We start from the raw sequence: 21,358 nt of genomic DNA, 5'->3' as shown, positions 1-21,358 counted from the left end.
TTACCCATTTCGGATTGGTTTCAAACTTAGCAAAAATCAGGAAAAATTATTCTATGAAAAAGCTAGTAGTATGAGCCAGGTTCAAGAATCGAACAAATATTATTGGGGGAGATAGTTTTGTAAATGTTGACTGGAGTTAATAGAATAAAAACGACCGGAAGAGCCGGAAGTCTAACAAGAAATGCAATACCACCTACATCCACCGGGGCCGTTGCTTCAAGCCGAAGGGCAAGGGGTGGGGGCTTGGTTAAAATGTCATTGACGTCATACACATTGTACGGCCCGAGATACTGCTTGACGGCAAGCTCTGGTTACTTCCACTTTTCTCTCGAGGCATCGACAACACAGCTGACAGGTTAGGCTCTCCCTGTCAATACACATGCTAGAAAGAGTTTTGGTTTGCTAATGTTGTTGCTAATGTTGCTAATGCTCTGACATTCTGTTTCTGCTTCGGATGCCATCAAGCGGGATCTCTGGTCGTAGTCAGTCCTTCACTATCCATCCATCCATCCATCCATCCATCCATCCATCATCTTCCGCTTGTCCGGGGGTCGGGTCGCGGGGGCAGCAACCTAAGCAGGGAGGCCCAGACTTTCCTCTCCTCGGCCACTTCCACCAGCTCTTCCTGGGGGACCCCGAGGCGTTCCCAGGCCAGCCGAGAGACATAGTCCCTCCAGCGTGTCCTGGGTCTTCCCCGGGGCCTCTTCCCAGTGGGACGTGCCCAGAACACCTCACCAGGGAGGCGTCCAGGAGGCATCCTTATCAGATGCCCGAGCCACCTCAACTGGCCCCTCTCGACGCGGAGGAGCAGCGGTTCTACTCTGAGCCCCTCCTGGATGACCGAGCTTCTCACCCTATCTCTAAGGGAGAGCCCGGACACCCTGCAGAGAAAACTCATTTCGGCCGCTTGTATTCGCGATCTCGTTCTTTCGGTCACTACCCACAGTTCGTGACCATAGGTGAGGGTAGGAACGTAGATCGACTGGTAAATAGAGAGCTTCGCCTTTCGACTCAGCTCCTTCTTCACCACAACGGACCGATGCAGAGCCCGCATCACTGCGGACGCCGCACCGATCCGCCTGTCGATCTCGCGCTCCATCCTTCCCTCACTCGTGAACAAGACCCCGAGATACTTGAACTCCTCCGCTTGGGACAAGATCTCCTCCCCGACCCGGAGATTGCACTCCACCTTTTTCCGGTCGATAACCATGGCCTCAGATTTGGAGGTGCTGATTACCATCCCAGCCGCTTCGCATTCGGTTGCGAACCGCTCCAGTGAGAGCTGGAGGTCACGGCCCAATGAAGCCAACAGGACCACATCATCCGCAAAAAGCAGCGACCCGATCCTGAGGTCCCCAAACCGGACCCCCTCAACGCCCTGGCTGCGCCTAGAAATTCTGTCCATATAAGTTATGAACAGTCCTTCACTAACCAATCATCATTCGTTAGCAGAATGCTAGCGTGTTATGGGCAACAACCACTTACCCTGTAAGAAATCGAAAGGATATACGTACTCGTTCATTCAACTTTCGACATGTAATCCATGTTGAACATGCAAAAACTACAATCAAATCTGAGATTTCTCAACGACAAGCAGGTGAAAGAGACAAATTTAGCCGTTTAGCCCCATAGACTCCCATTCATTCTGCACTCGTCCACGATCACTCCCAGTGGAACTCTGGTGGAACTCCAACAAAATTCGGTACAATGGGGCTTAATAGGGAGCGGCCAGGCTCTCCTTAAACAGGCTCTGCTTCAAATCAACGGAACCTTTTGGAACGTTTTCGTTTCTTTTCTGAAAACTGGGCCTGACACCAGCGCTCAAATGTCTCGTAATCTCCATAAACATTAAAATTGACGGTAAAATCTTCCATGTTATTGATAGTTTTTTCCCCGCAAGGTGCTACAAAATTCATAGTTATCAATGAGTTATAGTTAGATACAAATTACCACAACATTCCGTTAAATGACCGGACTACTTGCGGAATGTTATGAAAGTGTGAATTAGAAGCACGAACCCAGTTGCCAATGACAGCGGTCAATATCTTTTCGCAGCAGTGGATATCAAGATATTACGGACCTGCGACCGTTGGGGTGGCCCATTCAAATCAACGGAACTTTTTGGAACAGTCTGAAGAGCCGTATACTAACCTTTAATAGATTGGGCTACTACTACTGACTCTGTTCTCTTCGTTCTGAGTTGTTGTTGACTGGTTTATGCTTGTTGTTGACTGGTTTATGCTTGTCTTGAAACCACAATGAACAAAAAATGACCATGGATTCAACATCCAAAATTTATTTAAACAGAAAATGGTAATCATTATCTGTTTTCATTTAGTTTCAAAATGCAGTATCTGGAAAAACAAAAAAATTAGATCAACACAGTACAAAAAAGATATGGGGACGTCAGAAGCTTTAGAAAATATACTCCTTTTGTGTTTGACACAAAAACCTATTGAGACTATAGACAGTCTGATTAATTATTTCCCTGAAAGTAACAAACACACACACACGTAAAACGGCCTATACACACCGTCTTTCAAGCCAAAGCCATCAAGGCCTTGTGGTTAAAACTAGTTCCACTTCACAACTGTGTGTTCTGGTGCGCGCTGTCATCACATTAGAATCGTTCCCACCCATGCTAAACATGTAGAGTGGTTCCAGGTGTACAAACATGGATGGTGCCACAGCAGCCTGTTCACCCTGTCATAGTTAGGAGGATATGGGAGCGATTCATTTCCCTTCCACAGAACACTCAGGAAGAGACATAGATAGAATCCTTTCTTCCTACAGTAAGAATCTCTGTTTTGCTACCAGACAGACAGAATCCAGGACAGCTGTTCTGCCACCTGGAGATCATCTCTCTCTATCTTTGATCACTTCCCCCGCCGCGGTGCGACTTCCTGTCGTTCAGTACGTGCAAGACTGCGACAGCGCCCTCTGGTTGTGGAGGCCGGTGGCCAGGGAGCGGGTCATGCGTTTGGAGACGAGCCTCATGTCTCTGGCTGCCAGGACGGCCCGGTTCAGGGACCTGTCCAGGGACCTGTCCAGGGACCACTGGCCGGCCGAGACGGAGCGCCCGGAGGCCCCCCTGGCCTCCTCACGACCTCTGACCCCCCGGGACGCCCCCTCGCCCTGCACCACGTAGACGGGATGGGGGTAGGAGGGGGGCTGCGACACAGGGCTGGGTAGGAACCTGGGGGGGGTGACAGGTTCACACATCCACGTTATACCGCTTCACTAAACGCCAGTCTGACGTCTACCGACTGGGTGGGGAGGCGACTTACAGAACTGGCGCAGAGCACACGGGCACACACTGGACCAATGCCACGCCACCGAGCACAGGAAGGGGCGGGGCTGCCAGAAACATGTGTGGATAGCTCATTGGTTGGCTCATAGGTTGGCTGGTTTGGGGGGCGTGGCCTGCGTCTTTCTCAAGGCTGCGTGCTGCGGACAGGAAACAAGCTGAACGTTAAACATCACCTGACACATGGTCACATGTTCAGAGGTTACGTCAAAGCGTGAGGATGAAACCCAGTGAGGCAGCGCCGGCGTGTGACTGACCCGGGTGGAGGAGGGCGGGCCCGTGTCTGTCGGCCGTCCCACACACGGTGCAGTGAGGACTGGGGCCTCTCGCCTCAGTGTCACCCCCTCCTGGCCCTGACGGATGAGGACAAATTCACATCGTTGTTTGATTCATTAAGAAGACGCTTTGGATCCCAAAAGACAATACAAAATACACAAGTATAAAAAAAGAGAAGTTGCACAAGCAGGAATGACCAGGAGTGAAACTCTGTGAGCCTCAGGCCTTGTTGTCCCCAGGGACAGAACACCAGACTGACCCAGGACCAGACCTTAGTGCTGACCCAGGACCAGGCCTTAGTGCTGACTGCTGACCCAGGACCAGGCCTTAGTGCTGACTGCTGACCCAGGACCAGGCCTCAGTGCTGACCCAGGACCAGGCCTCAGTGCTGACCCAGGACCAGGCCTCAGTGCTGACCTAGGACCAGGCCTCAGTGCTGACCTAGGACCAGGCCTTAGTGCTGACTGCTGACCCAGGACCAGGCCTTAGTGCTGACCCAGGACCAGGCCTCAGTGCTGACCTAGGACCAGGCCTTAGTGCTGACTGCTGACCCAGGACCAGGCCTTAGTGCTGACCCAGGACCAGGCCTTAGTGCTGACCCAGGACCAGGCCTTAGTGCTGACTGCTGACCCAGGACCAGGCCTCAGTGCTGACCCAGGACCAGGCCTCAGTGCTGACCTAGGACCAGGCCTCAGTGCTGACCTAGGACCAGGCCTTAGTGCTGACTGCTGACCCAGGACCAGGCCTTAGTGCTGACCCAGGACCAGGCCTTAGTGCTGACTGCTGACCCAGGACCAGGCCTTAGTGCTGACTGCTGACCCAGGACCAGGCCTCAGTGCTGACCCAGGACCAGGCCTCAGTGCTGACCCAGGACCAGGCCTCAGTGCTGACCCAGGACCAGGCCTCAGTGCTGACCTAGGACCAGGCCTTAGTGCTGACTGCTGACCCAGGACCAGGCCTTAGTGCTGACTGCTGACCCAGGACCAGGCCTTAGTGCTGACCCAGGACCAGGCCTTAGTGCTGACTGCTGACCCAGGCCTTAGTGCTGACCCAGGACCAGGCCTTAGTGCTGACCCAGGACCAGGCCTTAGTGCTGACCCAGGACCAGGCCTCAGTGCTGACCTAGGACCAGGCCTTAGTGCTGACTGCTGACCCAGGCCTTAGTGCTGACTGCTGACCCAGGCCTTAGTGCTGACCCAGGACCAGGCCTTAGTGCTGACTGCTGACCCAGGCCTTAGTGCTGACCCAGGACCAGGCCTTAGTGCTGACCCAGGACCAGGCCTTAGTGCTGACCCAGGACCAGGCCTTAGTGCTGACCCAGGACCAGGCCTTAGTGCTGACCCAGGACCAGGCCTTAGTGCTGACCCAGGACCAGGCCTTACCTGCTGGGGTGGAGTGACGGAGGGGAGCACACAGGGAACACCCAGCTAGCGTCCTGCTGCGATCGTCTGGCTCATCCACCGCAACAGACACGCCCACACGCTGCCCTGCAACCACAGCACAACTCAGTCAGGCCCCTTCAAAATAAGAGTTTGCCCTGTTTGACGCCAGAGCACAGGTGGCCGATGCGTTTTGTTAAAGGTCATTATTTGATGTTTTATAAATGTTTTGGATCGTCTTACGGACGTGGGCTCCTCTGCTCCTCACGCCTCTGCTGTGTTGACGCCTTCCTGCCTGTGCAGCAGGGGATTCTGGGATAAGTCTGGAGGACCGTGGTCTGGGCGTTGACTGGGCATGCTCTGAATCTGAGGCTGGAACAAGAAATAAAAACGTTACAAATCTATATTTAGGCCCAGGTGTTTACACACACGTACGTGTGTGACTCATTTAGTCATTTTACATTTGTGTAAATGACTCGTGTGATGTTTGACTCACTGAGGTCCAGATCCCCTCTCTGCCCGACTCTCTTCCTGGGGGCAGGTCTGGGAGCCCTCTCCTCTTCCTCTCCCCCTCTCTTCCCCCTCTCCTCTTCCTCTCCCCCTCTCTTCCCCCTCTCCCCCTCTCCTCCCCTTCTGACAGCCTCCTCCAGTCTCTGAGCAGGCCTGTGGGAAGGGGAATAAACGATGATGGTAATAAACACTAAAAGTAATCTGACAATAAAAGAGACAGAAGTACATTATGAAGAAAGATTTAGATAGAAAGCAAGATAGAGAAAGATAGAAAGACAGAGAGACAGACAGACAGAGAGAGAGGGGAGAGAGAGACAGACAGAGAGAGGGGAGAGAGAGGAGAGAGACAGACAGAGAGAGGAGAGAGACAGAGAGAGAGAGGAGAGAGAGAGAGACAGAGAGAGAGAGAGACAGACAGAGAGAGAGGGGAGAGAGAGAAAGACAGAGAGAGAGAGGAGAGAGAGGAGAGAGACAGACAGAGAGAGGAGAGAGACAGAGAGAGAGAGGAGAGAGAGAGAGAGGAGAGAGAGAGACAGACAGACCCCCCCTCGACTGACCCCTACCTGCTGAGACGAGTGGAGCTGGGAGGGTGTGGCGGCTCCCCTGGGGCAGTGGGGGGCGCTGTGGCAGCGCTGGGGAGCCCGGTCTGACCGGAACACAACGCCAGTCTGTCCTTCAGCCTGCCCATCTCTGCCTGCAGGGCCTGGATGGCCTTGCTGGGGCACACAGCACACACTGTGTTACAGGGAAGGCTGCAGTACACATTACAACCTATTATATACTGTCTGAATTGTACTTTGTTTGCCATTCCTGCCCTTATTTGTGACCTTCGTTTTTCCTTCTAGTATTTTCTATGCCTATTATAAGGTGAATATCATTGATCATCTTGTCATCTTATCTTGTCTTCCTTACGGGTTTAGGTTGGTTGAGGGGCAGTTCTATGGGCGTATGTGAAGCCCTCTGTGACATGCTTGCGTGTAAAAAGGGCTATACAAATACATTTGATTTGATCAAAGTGACACTGGGTTATTCTGTCTCCTTTACAGTACGACACTTTGACTTGACCTTGAGGGTCTCCACTCTCGGTCTCTTTCTGTAGAGTGGAACCACGTAGAACATGAACAGGAACCGGATAAGAACGAGCTGGCATGGCAGCTCTGAGGGTGCGGACATCTGCAAGGTTGTCCAACCACAGGTACCAGACTACAGTAAAAGCAAGGTGAAATATTTCCCCTTTCTGTTTATAATAATAATTATTATTATTAGTAGTAGTATTGGTAGTATCTGCCAATGACAAGCCAACGATTCCTTCCTTATCAGGTTCTGGACCAACCAGAAACCAAGGAGAGTTTTCCATCCTAAGTGTTTGCCGGAACGTTCTCCAGAGAGAAGCACAGATCTGTGGTTGTTTGTGCCCCTATCGCCATAGCAGCAGACTCACTTGGTGTGAGTCAGGTGACAGAAGCTCCGGGCTCTGACGAGATCGTCATGGAAATAGGGTGAAGAGGTGGAGGGGCTTGTGGGATAGCGGTGACGTGAGGTGGGCGGGGCGTAGTTCTGTCCCTCGTCCTCCCCTGAACCTGAGAGAGAGGAAGAGAGAGAGAGGAAGAGAGAGAGAGGAAGAGATAGAGAGAGAGAGAAATGTATTTAATATAATCCATTACCAGGTAGTAGATACACATTTATTGACACCTAACTAAGAATTGCGTGGGCACTCACCCTGGTCACTGTCTGGTCCAAACTCACTGGCCCCCCTGCTGGCCCCACTGCTGGCCCCACTGCTGGGCCCCCTGCTGGGCCCCCTGCTGGCCCCACTGCTGGGCCAGTTCTGAGGGCTCTGGGGGGCCCAGAGCTGGGACGAGCTGGAGCCAGAGCCCCCTCTGCCTTCTCTCCCTCTGGCCCGACTTGGTACGCTCTGCGGTTGCCCCAGGGTGCTGAGCCGGGACCTACCATCATGCTCCTGAGAGGGGTGGACTTTCCCTGGGATCTCTTCTCGAAAAGCAGACACGCTGCTCGCCCAGGAGGGGGGAGGGGGGGGAGAGAGAGAGACGAACACACGGATGAAGTTAGCGTGTTAAGGGCTGAAATATCCAACTGCAACTAACCTGTGAATACGAATGGAGTCGACACTTTCACGTTACTAAGCGAAATTGTTACATCATGTGTAGGCCATCTATTGGTCAGACTTTAACAAGTGGTGTGTGTGTGTGACAGAGAGAGAAAGAGAGAGATGGGGTGGTAGGGGGAGAGGAGCGTCCAGTGAGACGTCCAGGCCAGTGGAGACCCAGCGGTGCCTCACCTCGCCCCCTGGTGGAGAGGACTGGCAGCTGCAGGGGTGAGACGGCAGCTCTCTGAACCCACGAAGCCACTGTCAGTCTCTGGGGAGAGGACCCCGTCCTGAACACACACACACACACGGTAAGACCACTTCGTCCTTCAGTGTTAGGATACAGCTACAGCGTCACATGGAAGGTTAAATGAAAGCGGGGTCCTCTCCACAGCGCTCTGCCTGACCTGTGACTGCGCTCTCCTGGCCTCAGCCTGCAGCTTGGCACCCTCTCCCACGCTGGCAGCCTGCAGCTTGGCACACCTCCTCGCCGCGCACCTCTTACTCCCATTGGTCGACTGCCGGGGAAGGGCATGCGATTGGCTGTGCGTGTTGGGAGAGGGAGGCTCTGATTGGCTGCCCCGTGGCCGGGCTGCTGGGGTCCTGGTGGAGTGAGCTGTGGTTGGCTCTCTGAGATGACACAAACAAAAGGAGTTGTTTCAGGGTACTAGAATATAGACACTGTGAGAGAGACTCACCCCTCAGAGAGACTCACCCCAGACTCCCCTCCTGGCCCCTGTGTGGCGCCGTCCCTGCTCCGGCCTCTCCTGGGGGCCCCAGCCCCCCTGCAGGGCCCCCCGGCCCCCCTGCAGGGCCCCCCGGCCCCCCTGCAGGGCCCCCCGGCCCCCCTGCAGAGCCCCCCGGCCCCCCTGCAGGGCCCCCCGGCCCCCCTGCAGGGCCCCCCGGCCCCCCTGCAGGGCCCCCCGGCCCCCCTGCAGGGCCCCCCTCCCTCCAGCCCCTGTCCAGCAGGCCAGTCAGCTCTCTGAAGTCCTGGAAGCTACACACCCAGACACACGGAGGTCAGGGTTCAGGCAACGACGCAATGTATTCATTATATAACATATAGAAACATAAATATAACAGAAGATTTTATCCAAAGCGAGTACACACAAGGAATTTGACTCCTGCTTTTACATTCCTCTCAGTGTACTTGGGTGAGAAAAAGATACTGTTAGCACCTAGACATCCTGTTAGCACCTAGACATCCTGTTAGCACCTAGACATCCTGTTAGCACCTAGACCTCCTGTTAGCACCTAGACATCCTGTTAGCACCTAGACATCCTGTTAGCACCTAGACATCCTGTTAGCACCTAGACCTCCTGTTAGCACCTAGACATCCTGTTAGCACCTAGACCTCCTGTTAGCACCTAGACATCCTGTTAGCACCTAGACATCCTGTTAGCACCTAGACCTCCTGTTAGCACCTAGACATCCTGTTAGCACCTAGACCTCCTGTTAGCACCTAGACATCCTGTTAGCACCTAGACCTCCTGTTAGCACCTAGACATCCTGTTAGCACCTAGACATCCTGTTAGCACCTAGACATCCTGTTAGCACCTAGACATCCTGTTAGCACCTAGACCTCCTGTTAGCACCTAGACATACTGTTAGCACCTAGACATCCTGTTAGCACCTAGACCTCCTGTTAGCACCTAGACATCCTGTTAGCACCTAGACATCCTGTTAGCACCTAGACATCCTGTTAGCACCTAGACCTCCTGTTAGCACCTAGACATCCTGTTAGCACCTAGACCTCCTGTTAGCACCTAGACATCCTGTTAGCACCTAGACATCCTGTTAGCACCTAGACCTCCTGTTAGCACCTAGACATCCTGTTAGCACCTAGACCTCCTGTTAGCACCTAGACATCCTGTTAGCACCTAGACATCCTGTTAGCACCTAGACATCCTGTTAGCACCTAGACATCCTGTTAGCACCTAGACATCCTGTTAGCACCTAGAGGTGCCTCTGGTACACAGAAACAGCTGTTGAATCGGAGTGACAGAGGACTCACTGGCCAATCAGGGCGCTGAAATCCGTCTCCACCAGCGGATGTTTCTCAAGCAGCGCCCGGAGGCGGAGGAGGGCTGGGGGCGGGGCTTGCTCGTCCTCCATGCCTCCCTCGCTCTCTCTGCTGGCTGAGCTGACCTCCGCCCCCCCCGAGGCTCCAGGGGGCGTGGTCAGGGGGGCGGGGTTAGGAGGAGGGGAGGGAGGGGCCTCAGAGGAGGGCTGGTATTGTGCATTCTGCTCCTTCAGCTCCTCCATACGCGTCCCACACTGGAATATCAGCCCCTCCAACTCCCTGGTACACACACACACACACACACCAGAGATGAGCACACACCACGCACGCACATACACACCACAGACGCACCACACAAGACACAAAGAGTCCCATCAGCTACCACATAAATGTCATGTGTTGATTTATCAGATACTTTCATCCAAAACACCCTAAAGAGGAGGATTTAAACCAACGACCTCTAGATCTGCAAACGTTCTACCACCAAGCTACACCCCCCCCTCTCTCATCTTGAGCCACACAGGAAACAAGTGGAGTTTCTGAAACATCCATTTCCTGTGACGACCAGGGAGCAGGCTGACCTGTCGGGGTCGAAGGGGCCGGTCTCCAGACCTCTCTGCTCCAACAGTCTGTGCTCGTCTCTGGCCGTCAGGTACCCTCTCTCCAGGGAGTCCAGCCCCTGGGCGAGCCACGAGAGACCCTGTAGCAGAGGAGAAGCTGGTGTGTGAGGCTGAACGGAAGGAGGGCTCGGCGTTCAGGCTGAGGAGGCTGGCGAGGACTGCACAGAGGGGAGGAATTACCTTCATCTGGTCAGCGGCTTTGAGCTTTCCCCTCTGAGACAGATCTTCATAGGTCTGCACCTGGAAACGGAAGGAAACCGATTACAGACACATTATCAATTCCAAATATCCTACGTCTCAGAGAAAGAAATAATAAAAAATAAAATAAAAAAAATACAGAATTCCCAGACTAAAATTTAAAACAAAAAGTTTTTTATTTCATTGATTAAAACCACCCAACTAAACAGCTGGTGCCTGCTACCTGCTGGAGGAACCTTCCCGCCTGCCTGGTGAGGCTCTGGGCCAGAGCCAGACCCAGCGGGAGGTCCCGGACCCTGGAGGAGGAGGAGCAGGAGGAGGAGGGCCGGCACGGGGAGGCTCCTGGAAGGAGAGAACTGACTCCTGAGTTTTGACTCCTGAGTCAAAACTTTGTTGTAAATAATACATTGAGCCTGGTAAATAATCCTAAATAATTGTAGTAAAAGCTGTAAATAATAGGGTTGGGTACAGATCAGTGGTAGAGCATTTGACTGCAGGCTGCAAAGGTCCCAGGTTCAAATCCCTCCTGGATGTTTGGTATGTGAACACATTTGGTTATGAAGAGATTCCGTTACCTGAGTGATGAGCAGAATCGGAGGTCTCCACCCTCTGAGCGCGGGGAAAGGTAAGGGTCATGACCTTTGAACCCTCCTGGAAAGCTGCTGATTGGATGGAGTGACTGGGCTTTGGTGGGTCTGAGTAGAGGTTCACCTGAAAGGACAGAAACACCAGAGGAGACACACTCAGAAAATGTTCCACATTTGATTTTCTACATTTCCGGGGGTTATTTCTTGCGACATGGTGCAAGTTGTAAATGTAATGTGAACTGTGTGATGTTTGGGACTAACCCCAGACCAGACTAGTCAATCCTCTGCTCCAGGCCTCATAGCCTCAGCAGGCCAGATCCAACCCAGCCCAGCCCTCATAACCCCAGCCCAGCCCTAATAGCCCCAGCCCAGCCCTCATAACCCCAGCCCAGCCCTAATAGCCCCAGCCCAGCCCTCATAACCCCAGCCCAGCCCTCATAACCCCAGCCCAGCCCTAATAGCCCCAGCCCAGCCCTCATAACCCCAGCCCAGCCCTCATAACCCCAGCCCAGCCCTAATAGCCCAGCCCAGCCCTCATAACCCCAGCCCAGCCCTAATAGCCCCAGCCCAGCCCTCATAACCCCAGCCCAGCCCTCATAACCGCAGGCCAGCCCTCATAACCCCAGCCTAGCCCTCATAACCCCAGCCTAGCCCTCATAACCCCAGCCTAGCCTTCATAACCCCAGGCCAGCCCAGCCTAATAGCCCCAGCCCAGCCTTAATAGCCCCAGGCCAGCCTAGCCCTAATAGCCCCGGGCCAGCCCCAGCCCAGGCCCTAGCCCAGCTCCTGCCCCAGCCTAGCCCAGCTCCTGCCCCAGCCTAGCCCAGCACCAGTCCCCCAGCAGGGTGACACTGCAGGGAAGAGAGGGGGGGGATGTGTTGGGGCGGAGGACACAAAGACAATACAGGGCTGTAAACCCCACGCAAGAGCCCGTTCAGAAGGAGAGAGAGTGTAGTGGACCGTGTGATAAGGCAGTATGAAGACACGGCGCGCACGCACACACAAATGAACACACACACACACAAAGGCACACACAAACACTCTGCGACAATAGCTGAAGGTGACTGAAGAGACTCCCTTCTCTGATAAGCCCCCTCAAGACTGTAAATCACCCTAACCTCCATTTAACCCCTGCGAGCGTTCAACAACAACAACAACCTCATCAGATCGCCCAGCCAATCACAACAGCCACACCCGCCAGCAGACAGAAGGCCTGGCAGACTGCTGTCATTTAATCCCTCAACACTTCAAACAGCAACGGCACACTCATAATTACACAGGCTACACCCCCGCCCCTCCCCCCCCAGTATCCGGTAATTCAGCGGATTGATAAATGCCTGCGTCAGATCAGACTCTCCCTGTGTGTTTCTGCACTGTGCTGTCGGAGGAGGGAGTGGAGACAGAGACAGATGGCTGGGCCTGTTGGGAGGAAAGTAGGGGAGGTGGGGGGAGGAGGAGAGGTAAGCTGATTTTAATTAGTATTGAGATAAGAGTGCTGTGCTGTGCAGCTGGATGAGGAACGCTGGATCGTAGATCAACAGACTTGCGTTTATGTACATCGTTGATTGTCATTTTGTGAAGACAACCCGAACTCCTCGTAAAAAACTGCATTTTGTGTTTGAGAACTAACGTAACTGCTCGCTACCGGAAGTTGTTGACTTGGATTATGCAATATGCGGAAGTGATGCGTGCACAGTGGATTGAAGTGGGCGTATGCAAATTAAGGTTCATTGGTTTGGCGGCCCACCTGTAATACCCTAGCGGACCTATAGTGGGCCGCAATCTAAAGGTTGGGAATCGCTGTTCTAGAACATGCTACTCAACAATTCCTCATTCCCTAAAAACATTCTAGAATATTCTACTGTTCATTATTCTACAAAATTCTAGAAGCTACTTTTGAAATGCTAAATATCCCCTAAAAACATTGTAGAAGCTATTGTTCATAATTCTAGAACGTTCTCTTTCCCAGCACACACACACACTGAACCATCTTCTCACCGGGGATGGTGTACGTAGTGAGAGCAGAAAGGCGTGTCTCTGGAACAGGCCTGCTGTACGACAGTCACAAGCTGTAATCACACAGCCTCCATGGACCTGCAGCTCTCTCTCTCTCTCTCTCTCTCTCTCTCTCTCCATCTCCCTGCTCCATCTCTCCCTTCCCTTCTCTTCCCCTCTCCATCTCTGCCCCCCCTCCCCTCTCTCTCCATCTCTGCCCCCCCTCCCCTCTCTCTCCATCTCTGCCCCCCCTCCCCTCTCTCTCCATCTCTGCCCCCCCTCCCCTCTCTCTCCATCTCTTCCCCCCCTCCCCTCTCTCCCCATCTCTTCCCCCCCTCCCCTCTCTCTCCCCCCCTCCCCTCTCTCTCCATCTCTTCCCCCCCTCCCCCCTCTCTCTCCATCTCTTCCCCCCCCTCCCCATCTCTTCCCCCCCCTCCCCATCTCTTCCCCCCCTCCCCTCTCTCTCTCTCCATCTCTTCCCCCCCTCCCCTCTCTCTCTCTCCATCTCTTCCCCCCCTCCCCTCTCTCTCTCTCCATCTCTTCCCCCCCTCCCCTCTCTCTCCATCTCTTCCCCCCCCTCCCCATCTCTTCCCCCCCTCCCCTCTCTCTCTCCATCTCTTCCCCCCCCTCCCCATCTCTTCCCCCCCTCCCCTCTCTCCCCATCTCTTCCCCCCCTCCCCTCTCTCTCCATCTCTCCCCCCCTCCCCTCTCTCCCCATCTCTTCCCCCCCTCCCCTCTCTCTCCCTCCATCTCTGTTCCTTCTATCCGTTCCTTCTCTTCATCTTTCATTCACATGCAGAGCAAAAATAACCGCTCCGACAGAAGTGCCTCTAGTCTAGTCCAGAGACTAGAGGCAGGTGACATGGGGGAGGCTTCCAGAGACTAGAGGCAGGTGACATGGGGGAGACTTCCAGAGACTAGAGGCAGGTGACATGGGGGAGACTTCCAGAGACTAGAGGCACAGGGTTTCCCCTGCAGCAGTAGCTCCTCGTCCTCACGGCCCCAACAGATGGTAGGAGTTAGTATAAGCTAGTTAGACCCATTTAGGCATGAGGACTCATAGACAGTGCGAGTTAGAGTCTTGGACAGTGCGAGTTAGACTCTTGGACAGTGCGAGTTAGACTCTTGGACAGTGCGAGTTAGACTCTTGGACAGTGTGAGTTAGACTCTTGGACAGTGCGAGTTAGACTCTTGGACAGTGTGAGTTAGACTCTTGGACAGTGTGAGTTAGACTCTTGGACAGTGTGAGTTAGACTCTTGGACAGTGTGAGTTAGACTCTTGGACAGTGTGAGTTAGACTCTTGGACAGTGCGAGTTAGACATGGACAGAGTGAGCTACCTTGGCCTCAAGGCGCATGCGGTCAATGGTGTTCTCAGCTTCAGCATACTTAGTCAGCAGTCTGTTGTAGTCCTCCTGCCAGGGAGAGGGGGAGGGAGCAGGAGGGAGGGAGGGAGGGAAAAGGAGAGCAGAAAAGAGGGCAGGGGAAGCGAGTGAAAGAGGGAGGAAGACAGCAGAAAGGATTGACAGAGAAGAGGAAGGGAGGGAAGCATCAGCGCTGAGCTTGCAAACAAACAAAAAAAGCCAGCTCATAAAACAAGTGTTAATAAGACAGGGTCCGGGTGTGAGTGGGGAGGGTTTGCTTCAAGAACGTTCCAGAACGTTCCCCGCCCGCCTTCGTACCTGCAGCTGCTGCATCAGAGTGGTGGCCTGCCAGGGGCACCTGAACTCCTGGGGCACCGTGGAGACGGGGCCCCTGAGGGCCCCGCGGGGGGCTGGGGCCCCAGGGTCGTTCAGAAGCACCTCCCTCACTATGTCAGCGGGGGACTTGAAGACCAGGGGGGGCTCGGCGGGGAGGCACGTCTTCCTGGGGGAACCCTTGCTCCTGGGGGGCTTGTACCCGTCCTTGGGGAAGTGGACCCTGGGTTCCACCTTGGAGAAGTCGGGCGTGGGGAAGGTCAAGGGGTCCCGCCTGCCAGCGATGACAAGAATAAAGAGTTAACATTTCATTTAAATGTGTTCCTGTCAGGGGTGTAGGTTTGTTTTCAAATGAGGGTAGGAGAAACACCAAGGCGCTCACCTCTCCTCGTCCAGGCTGGGCTGGGAGCGTCTCTCTCCAGGGGTCCTGGCCCGGCTGTCTCCCCCACTATTCCCACGGCGGGACTCTGTAGCAGGGGGCGGGGCCTTCTGAGGGGAGGGCAGGGCCTGGGGAGAACGCTGCCTCTGCTTCCTGGGCGAGGGGGAGGGGCATGGCCGACGGTGGGCCGCACCCGGGTCGTTGGTTACCCGGGTAACCGCGTTCCCGCTGAGCCGGTAGGAGGTCTCGCGGTTTGGGAGAGGAATAGGCTCCTCCCCCTCGGAGTCCGGCAGCCAATGAGAGCCGGGGGCGTGGCTGCAGTGGGATTCCAGAAGGCTCTCTGGGAGGGTCTCGGCTTCTATCCCCGGGGAGTCGGCCAGCTCCTCGGAGGAGAAGTGCAGGAGGTGGGGGAACGTGGAACCCGTGTCGGGAGAGGGAGAACGAGGGGCGGGACTGAGAACCGTGTGGGGAGGGGAGAGAAGGGAGGGCTGGCCAGAGCCCCGTCTGGTAACCCTCTCTGGGGCAGAGCGCTGGCCGGGTCCTAGGGTTGGTGGGGGAGCGCTGTGAGGGCTCCTCTCCTGGCTCTCCTCCCCACCCTCTCCTCCATCCTCCCAGCCCTCCTGCATACAGCCACGCCCTGCCTCCTCCTCTTCCTCCTCTTCCTCCTCCTCCGTCATGTCCAGCTGTCGGTCTCTCACAGGCAGGAGCTCCGTGCTGCGCTGCAGCATCATCCTCTGCTCCTCCTCCTCCTCCTGTCTCAGCTCCTCCTCCTCGGTCCAGACCTCCACACCATCCTCATCTGGCAGAGGGAGAGGAGGAACGAAAAGGTGAGGGGGGGGGGGGGAAGAGGACAAGAAGGTGAGATTCCTACATTTGAGCTGGTTTTGAAGAGCTCACATTGTTGTGCCGAGCCTTTGTTATCGCCCTGACATCCACCAGATCACACTGCTGCTGTGTTACAGACTCACAGATTGACAAGTTGAGGGAATCTTCTCCAGGCGGTTGAGATAAAGACAGAGGCTCAGAGTCCAGCAGTTCCCCCATGTCGTAACTGTGTTCCTCCAGACGGTCTCCCTCCTCAGGGCTCATCCCCGACCTACCTAACCCACCAGCAGACCCCTCCTCTGGGTCCCGGGCTCCAGGTGACCAGGGCCCCTCTCTCTCCTCCTCCCCCTCTCCCTGAAGACCCATCTCCCCCAGGGCCTCTTCCAGCCCTATGATCCCATTCTCATCCATCTGGCTGTGGAAGTCCTCCTCTTCATCTTCCTCCAGCCCCTCCTCCTTCTCCTCCTCCCTCCCCCAGTCCACCTCTGACACCACAGAGCTGACAGGAGAGGCGGGCGCGGGGGCAGGGGTCCAGAACATGAGCCCTGCTGTGGTGTGTCGTCCCCTTATATCCATTCTCTCTCCCTCTATTTCTCTCCCTCCCTCCCTCTCTCTCTGGCCCAACTCACAGCGGCCTCCAGCCAGGTGTGACGACAAATCGCGTCCCGATTGGCTGCTTGGTAGCTACGTCAGAGTCCGCCTCCAGAGCCATGATGCAGCGCTCGGCTGGGAGTGAATCCTTGTCGCTGGTCAGGTGCTGATCTCTAGCAGGGCAGCCTGAAGCTGGTGTGAAGCACAAAACTGAGTCCTCTACTGTTGATGCATCTCACAGCCGGCGTGGCAGACCCTGAAACCAAACACAACACACATTTTGTCGTTACGACTCAATAACAACAATCATTCTGACGTTCTCTGGCGATTGAAACCAAGATTCACGGGCTGTGTTGCGCATGCAAGGGACACACGAAAGAACACGTACTTCAACAGCCGTGAGAAACAATCTGACTGATTGAACCGCAGGGTGTCTTCTCTGGTCGTCATGGTAATGGCCTGTTAGCTAGGACCCTGACAAAACTGCCTTCACACTTCACCCGGCTACTCGGCGCTGTGAACAACATGACCACGCAGCCTGGAATAAATCTTCAGGCTGAATACACACTAACCCCTTGGTTATTACGGGATTATGGGAAAGAGGCGTGTTCGATCCTGCTTTTGAATGATAAAATCCATTAACAGATTAAAGGGGCCTTTCCTCCAAACTAAAGTGGATTTGAACCAGCAGCTGGGTAACCTTCCTTAGAATAGGTTCACATAGAATTGTTTCCCCGAGTGTGAGAGACTGATAAGTTATCCAAGCAACTATTTAACCATGTATAACTATGAAGAAAATATAGTTCTGACTGAGTCTCTAAAACTATTAATTTCGGAACTGCTTTTAAGAGTTTGAACACAATCTACAGGTAAAATACCTTCCCTGTACCACCAACAGGTGCGTAAACACAAACACAGAAGCTCTCAAATCACACTTTGAGGCCTTTCGCTCGTGTTGACGGTCACCATAGCAACCCCAGAAGCCTGCAGGGCCCTGATGGTGTACGACGTGTCCAATCAGCTCACACGGCTCAGTCACATGGACGACACAGGGAGCTGAGAGAAATTATAAAAACAGTAGTTTAGTATAGTAGAAGTAGAATACGTTTAGTATATTGGATGTAGAACCATAAAATAGTATGGCATAAGAGGTTGATTATAGTAGAAATAGCATGGTAGAATAAATGTTGTATCATAGAATAGCCTAGTAGTCGTTCAGTAAAGTAAAAGTAGAATATCAGAACAGGATTAGTAGCAATAGAATAGTAAAAGAAGCTTGGTATAGTAGCAAAAGTACAGTAGAATTTAGTAAAACAGTAGAAGAGGCTTAGTAGAAGGCTTAATAGTAGAAGTAGAAACAGATCGGACCTCGACACCATCTGTGCACGAGAACCTCCTCTCTTAATCAGATCTGTCCTGCCTGACTGTGTACTGCAGTCATTCAGCAAAGCCCTTTCAAATAACAACAACAACAACATGATGTCAGAATAACAGGCGTGAAGTGACAGACAAGACCCTGGTATAGGGCTGCTTGTTTCTGCAACAGAGCCTTTGAGAAAGTGACGCAGCAGGCTGTCTCGCTCAGACAAGCGTTCGATGTAGATCTCTCTGTTCATCAAGATCCCCAGGATTACCAAGAGTAGATTATTAGAAAAGTGCTACCTCTAATCTGACACACACACACACACACACATCCCTGCAACACACTCCTGCAACACACACACACACACACACACTCATCAATGCAACACACACACATCCCTCCAACACACACACACACTCATCAATGCAACACACACAGACACAGACTTGTGTTTGTAGCGGTTTGTACAAACAGTAGGAGCTTCACAGGGCTGACCAGGCAGCACAGGCCCTCTCATCTCCCTTTCATACGCTAATGCTGGACGGTCCACACTGAGGTGAGGAGACAGCTCGCATATGAACTAGACCACTGAGCCTGCACACACACGCTCTCTCTCCCCAACACTCTCTCTCTCTCTCTCCCCAACACACACCACTTTCTCTCCCCAACACACTCTCTCTCTCCCCAACACACACCACTTTCTCTCCCCAACACACACTCTCTCTCTCTCTCTCTCCCCAACACACACACACTCTCTTCCCAACACATGCTCTCTCTCTCTCCCCAACACACACTCTCTCTCTCTTCCCAACACATGCTCTCTCTCCAACACACACACGCTCTCTCTCTCCCCAACACACAGATTCTCTCTCTCCCCCCTAAACACACATGCTCTCTCTCCCCAATGCTGCTCTCACACACAGCTGGAAGATGCCCAGTAACAGACCACCACATTTGGGGAAGCTAGGTTCGAGTCCAGACCTAGTATGTTGTTACAACACAAACCTATAAACACCCAGCTAGCCTAAACGATGCTATGTGAGCCTAGAGACTAGAGAGGATGGTCTATTTTTAGCATGCCGTGCTAATTCAGTACATTCTTTAATGCTGGTGTTTTTGTCTGGTATTTGGTATTAATCTGAGGGTTGAGAGGCGTAACCTGTCAGAGTCTGCAGTTCTCTTGGGATAAGGACATTCTCTGATCTCAAGAGACACATTCCCTCTCTGAGATACGGAATAACAGGTTAAACGTGATCTGGAAAGGACTCACCTGTTGCCTTGGCTACGTGAGGTATGGATAAAAGCGCTTCCCTCTCACTGGTTCTGTCTAAAGGATCAGACAAGACACAAGTATTAATCCTAGAGGAGTTTACAACACACACAAACACACAGAAACAAACAAAGCCAGTACATTTCCACAGAGAAGCGGACTGACACAAGTACCAGGGGAGCTGTGACTAGGTGTAGGGAGACAGGAGAGGGAAAGAAAAGGAGGAGAATCAGAGTTAAGAAAAAAGGAATTTATTCTCGGCTAATTACCATCACTACCAAGTTATCTTGACTCCCAGTCCTCCTAATGCCGTCACCACAGCCAAAAACAACATGCTCCCCTTTTAGAGAACAAAAGAGTTTCCTGTCAACTTCATGTTGTCTCGGACTTGACAGCCTGTTGGTAGGTGCACAGCGGATGGTAGGTTAAGATGAACTACTAACACCGCAGCCAATGGAGGTTAATCTGCTTAGACAGACACGGTACAGTCTGCAAGCTGTGTGCCACCGACACACGTAGTCTTAGTACTCAGTAAGCAAGCCAGGGATGCTTATGTCAGCCCTCTGAGTTCACAACCCTCTGAGTTCACAAGTGTTTGTTTATTTAAGACGGAGTTTGTGACTTCTGTACACTGTAACTACAGGTTGTTTCTGCTTTACCTGTCAAGCAATTAGCTAAACCTGCTGTTAGTCAAGCGATGCAATTCAGGTACTGTAGGGAGTTTCTGTAAGCGTTCGAAGTATGAGAAAAATTGCAGAAGATCAAGATTTGTCTGCGTTTTCTGAGGACAGGTGAAATGTAGGTAGTCTTCCTTATCAACCTGGTGTACTCAGTCTAGCTCATTAATATGCAGAAGGCTGGGCTTGAACTGATTTGAAATAGCCATACTTGCGTGAAAAAACAGAGCAATTTGATATTCCCAAATCAAAGAGATCTTAAAGGAGAAGCCCATCAAATGTAACAATTACAATAAAGTCTACACAAGGCGTACAGACAAGGGCGCCCACGGACTCCACAAGAAAACACTCTTAAGTTATATTCTAATTATATCACTTACCTGGTCTGGAAATCTTTTGCAACGGCATTCAATGCTAGACAGAGAAAGTCGTCGAGATTTGAGCTCATCCGCACTTCAAAGCAGCAGCCGTGGTTGCCTTGGGGAACCGCACACAAACTAATACAGACCCACCCCAATGTCACCAAGCGACCATGCATATACATCCAAACTTAACCACTTCCACATCTGGTTAGATTCGAACGTCGTCAACTTCTAGCCAATGTCTACAGTATCCATCCGATTATTTTGCTTGAAAGCAGTGTTATCTGTTCTGACAATGCTGAAATAACTGGTTCTTACTGTTGGCACAAGAAGATAACTCCTAACAGATTTTCCAGAATTCTTCGTCTTGTCCTAATAGGCATCGCTTCCACTTTTTTTCTCGCATTTTTTAAAATGTTAGAAGCCGTTGACTAATTTTTTTTCTTTTTGAATTTCTGGCCCAACACGCACATTTTCAATTCAAAGGGAAGACCAGTGTTAGTTACAGTTGCAGTTGCATGTGCTACAACGCTAGCTAGCTAATTATTTCAGGAACCGTGGCTCTGATTTTGCTGGCGGAAAAGTTATCTGAAAACCAAACATCACGCCAAGACCCGATTGGTTCGTTCGGCGCTCGGGGGCAGGACTAGTTGATGATTGACGTTTCCATAATGAATTAAAAAACACACAAGACAGAAATAAGGATCATGTATAACCCTTACAAACTCAGACTATTTATCCGCATTTGGTCTCTCACTATCTCTTTGGTCTCTTTGCTTCCACGTCTGGTGTCAAAACAACAACAAGAGAAATGCAAAATATAAGAACAGAATGTGTTCTTATGTTAGGCTATGTAGCCTAACTCCCAAAGTTTAAAAACAATAGGCAGTATAAACGAATTGTATATATAGGGGCCTAGACTATAGCTATATATATCAATAGACATTTTGTAAAGTGATATCAATACCTTCCACACGGGGGTAGCATATACTGTTCGACTTCGACTCCCGTATCATCTGTGTTTTCATTTTTCACTAGATGGGGCCAAAGATTAATACTTGGCTTGGGTGTTCTTATTTTGTTCATGGATATATATAGTGAACATCATGAATAAAGGTGAAGTAAAGGTTAACATATAACTAAGATTTAATCCCGAAAAATAACAACGGAAAGTTATAATTTCGTAGCTTGA

The 21,358-nt window shown here is 52.3% G+C and overlaps 1 protein-coding gene across 1 annotated transcript; it reads right to left on the bottom strand.

Annotated features, from left to right (window-relative positions):
- Positions 1-2,283: 2,283 nt before the first annotated feature.
- Positions 2,284-20,760, bottom strand: akna (AT-hook transcription factor). Its single transcript, XM_062478245.1, has 25 exons — positions 20,185-20,760; positions 19,128-19,184; positions 16,047-16,750; positions 15,082-15,877; positions 14,685-14,973; positions 14,343-14,417; positions 10,997-11,132; positions 10,645-10,763; positions 10,404-10,463; positions 10,185-10,303; positions 9,595-9,882; positions 8,465-8,576; positions 8,295-8,395; positions 7,987-8,209; positions 7,772-7,869; positions 7,192-7,481; positions 6,914-7,052; positions 6,036-6,188; positions 5,595-5,625; positions 5,459-5,540; positions 5,206-5,334; positions 4,966-5,070; positions 3,565-3,660; positions 3,288-3,447; positions 2,284-3,196 (listed from the first exon to the last, which is right to left on the bottom strand). Exons 3-25 carry the CDS (start codon positions 16,477-16,479, stop codon positions 2,911-2,913), a joined length of 4,320 nt encoding a protein of 1,439 aa, XP_062334229.1. The 5' UTR covers positions 16,480-16,750; positions 19,128-19,184; positions 20,185-20,760; the 3' UTR covers positions 2,284-2,910.
- Between the last annotated feature and the right edge of the window lie 598 nt (positions 20,761-21,358).

The sequence above is a fragment of the Osmerus eperlanus genome, chromosome 14 (assembly GCF_963692335.1).
Source record: "Osmerus eperlanus chromosome 14, fOsmEpe2.1, whole genome shotgun sequence".
Taxonomy (NCBI): domain Eukaryota; kingdom Metazoa; phylum Chordata; class Actinopteri; order Osmeriformes; family Osmeridae; genus Osmerus; species Osmerus eperlanus.
This window is presented reverse-complemented; position numbering and strand designations above follow the sequence as displayed.

Excerpts from the sequence above, each read along its gene's own strand:
- akna (XM_062478245.1), bottom strand. The coding sequence starts at position 16,479 with ATGGATATAAGGGGACGACACACCACAGCAGGGCTCATGTTCTGGACC. Across the intron at positions 6,189-6,913 it reads TGTCACCTGACTCACACCAA|CAAGGCCATCCAGGCCCTGC; the intron begins GTGAGTCTGCTG and ends TGTGTGCCCCAG. Across the intron at positions 5,626-6,035 it reads AGCTCCACTCGTCTCAGCAG|GCCTGCTCAGAGACTGGAGG; the intron begins GTAGGGGTCAGT and ends CCCTTCCCACAG.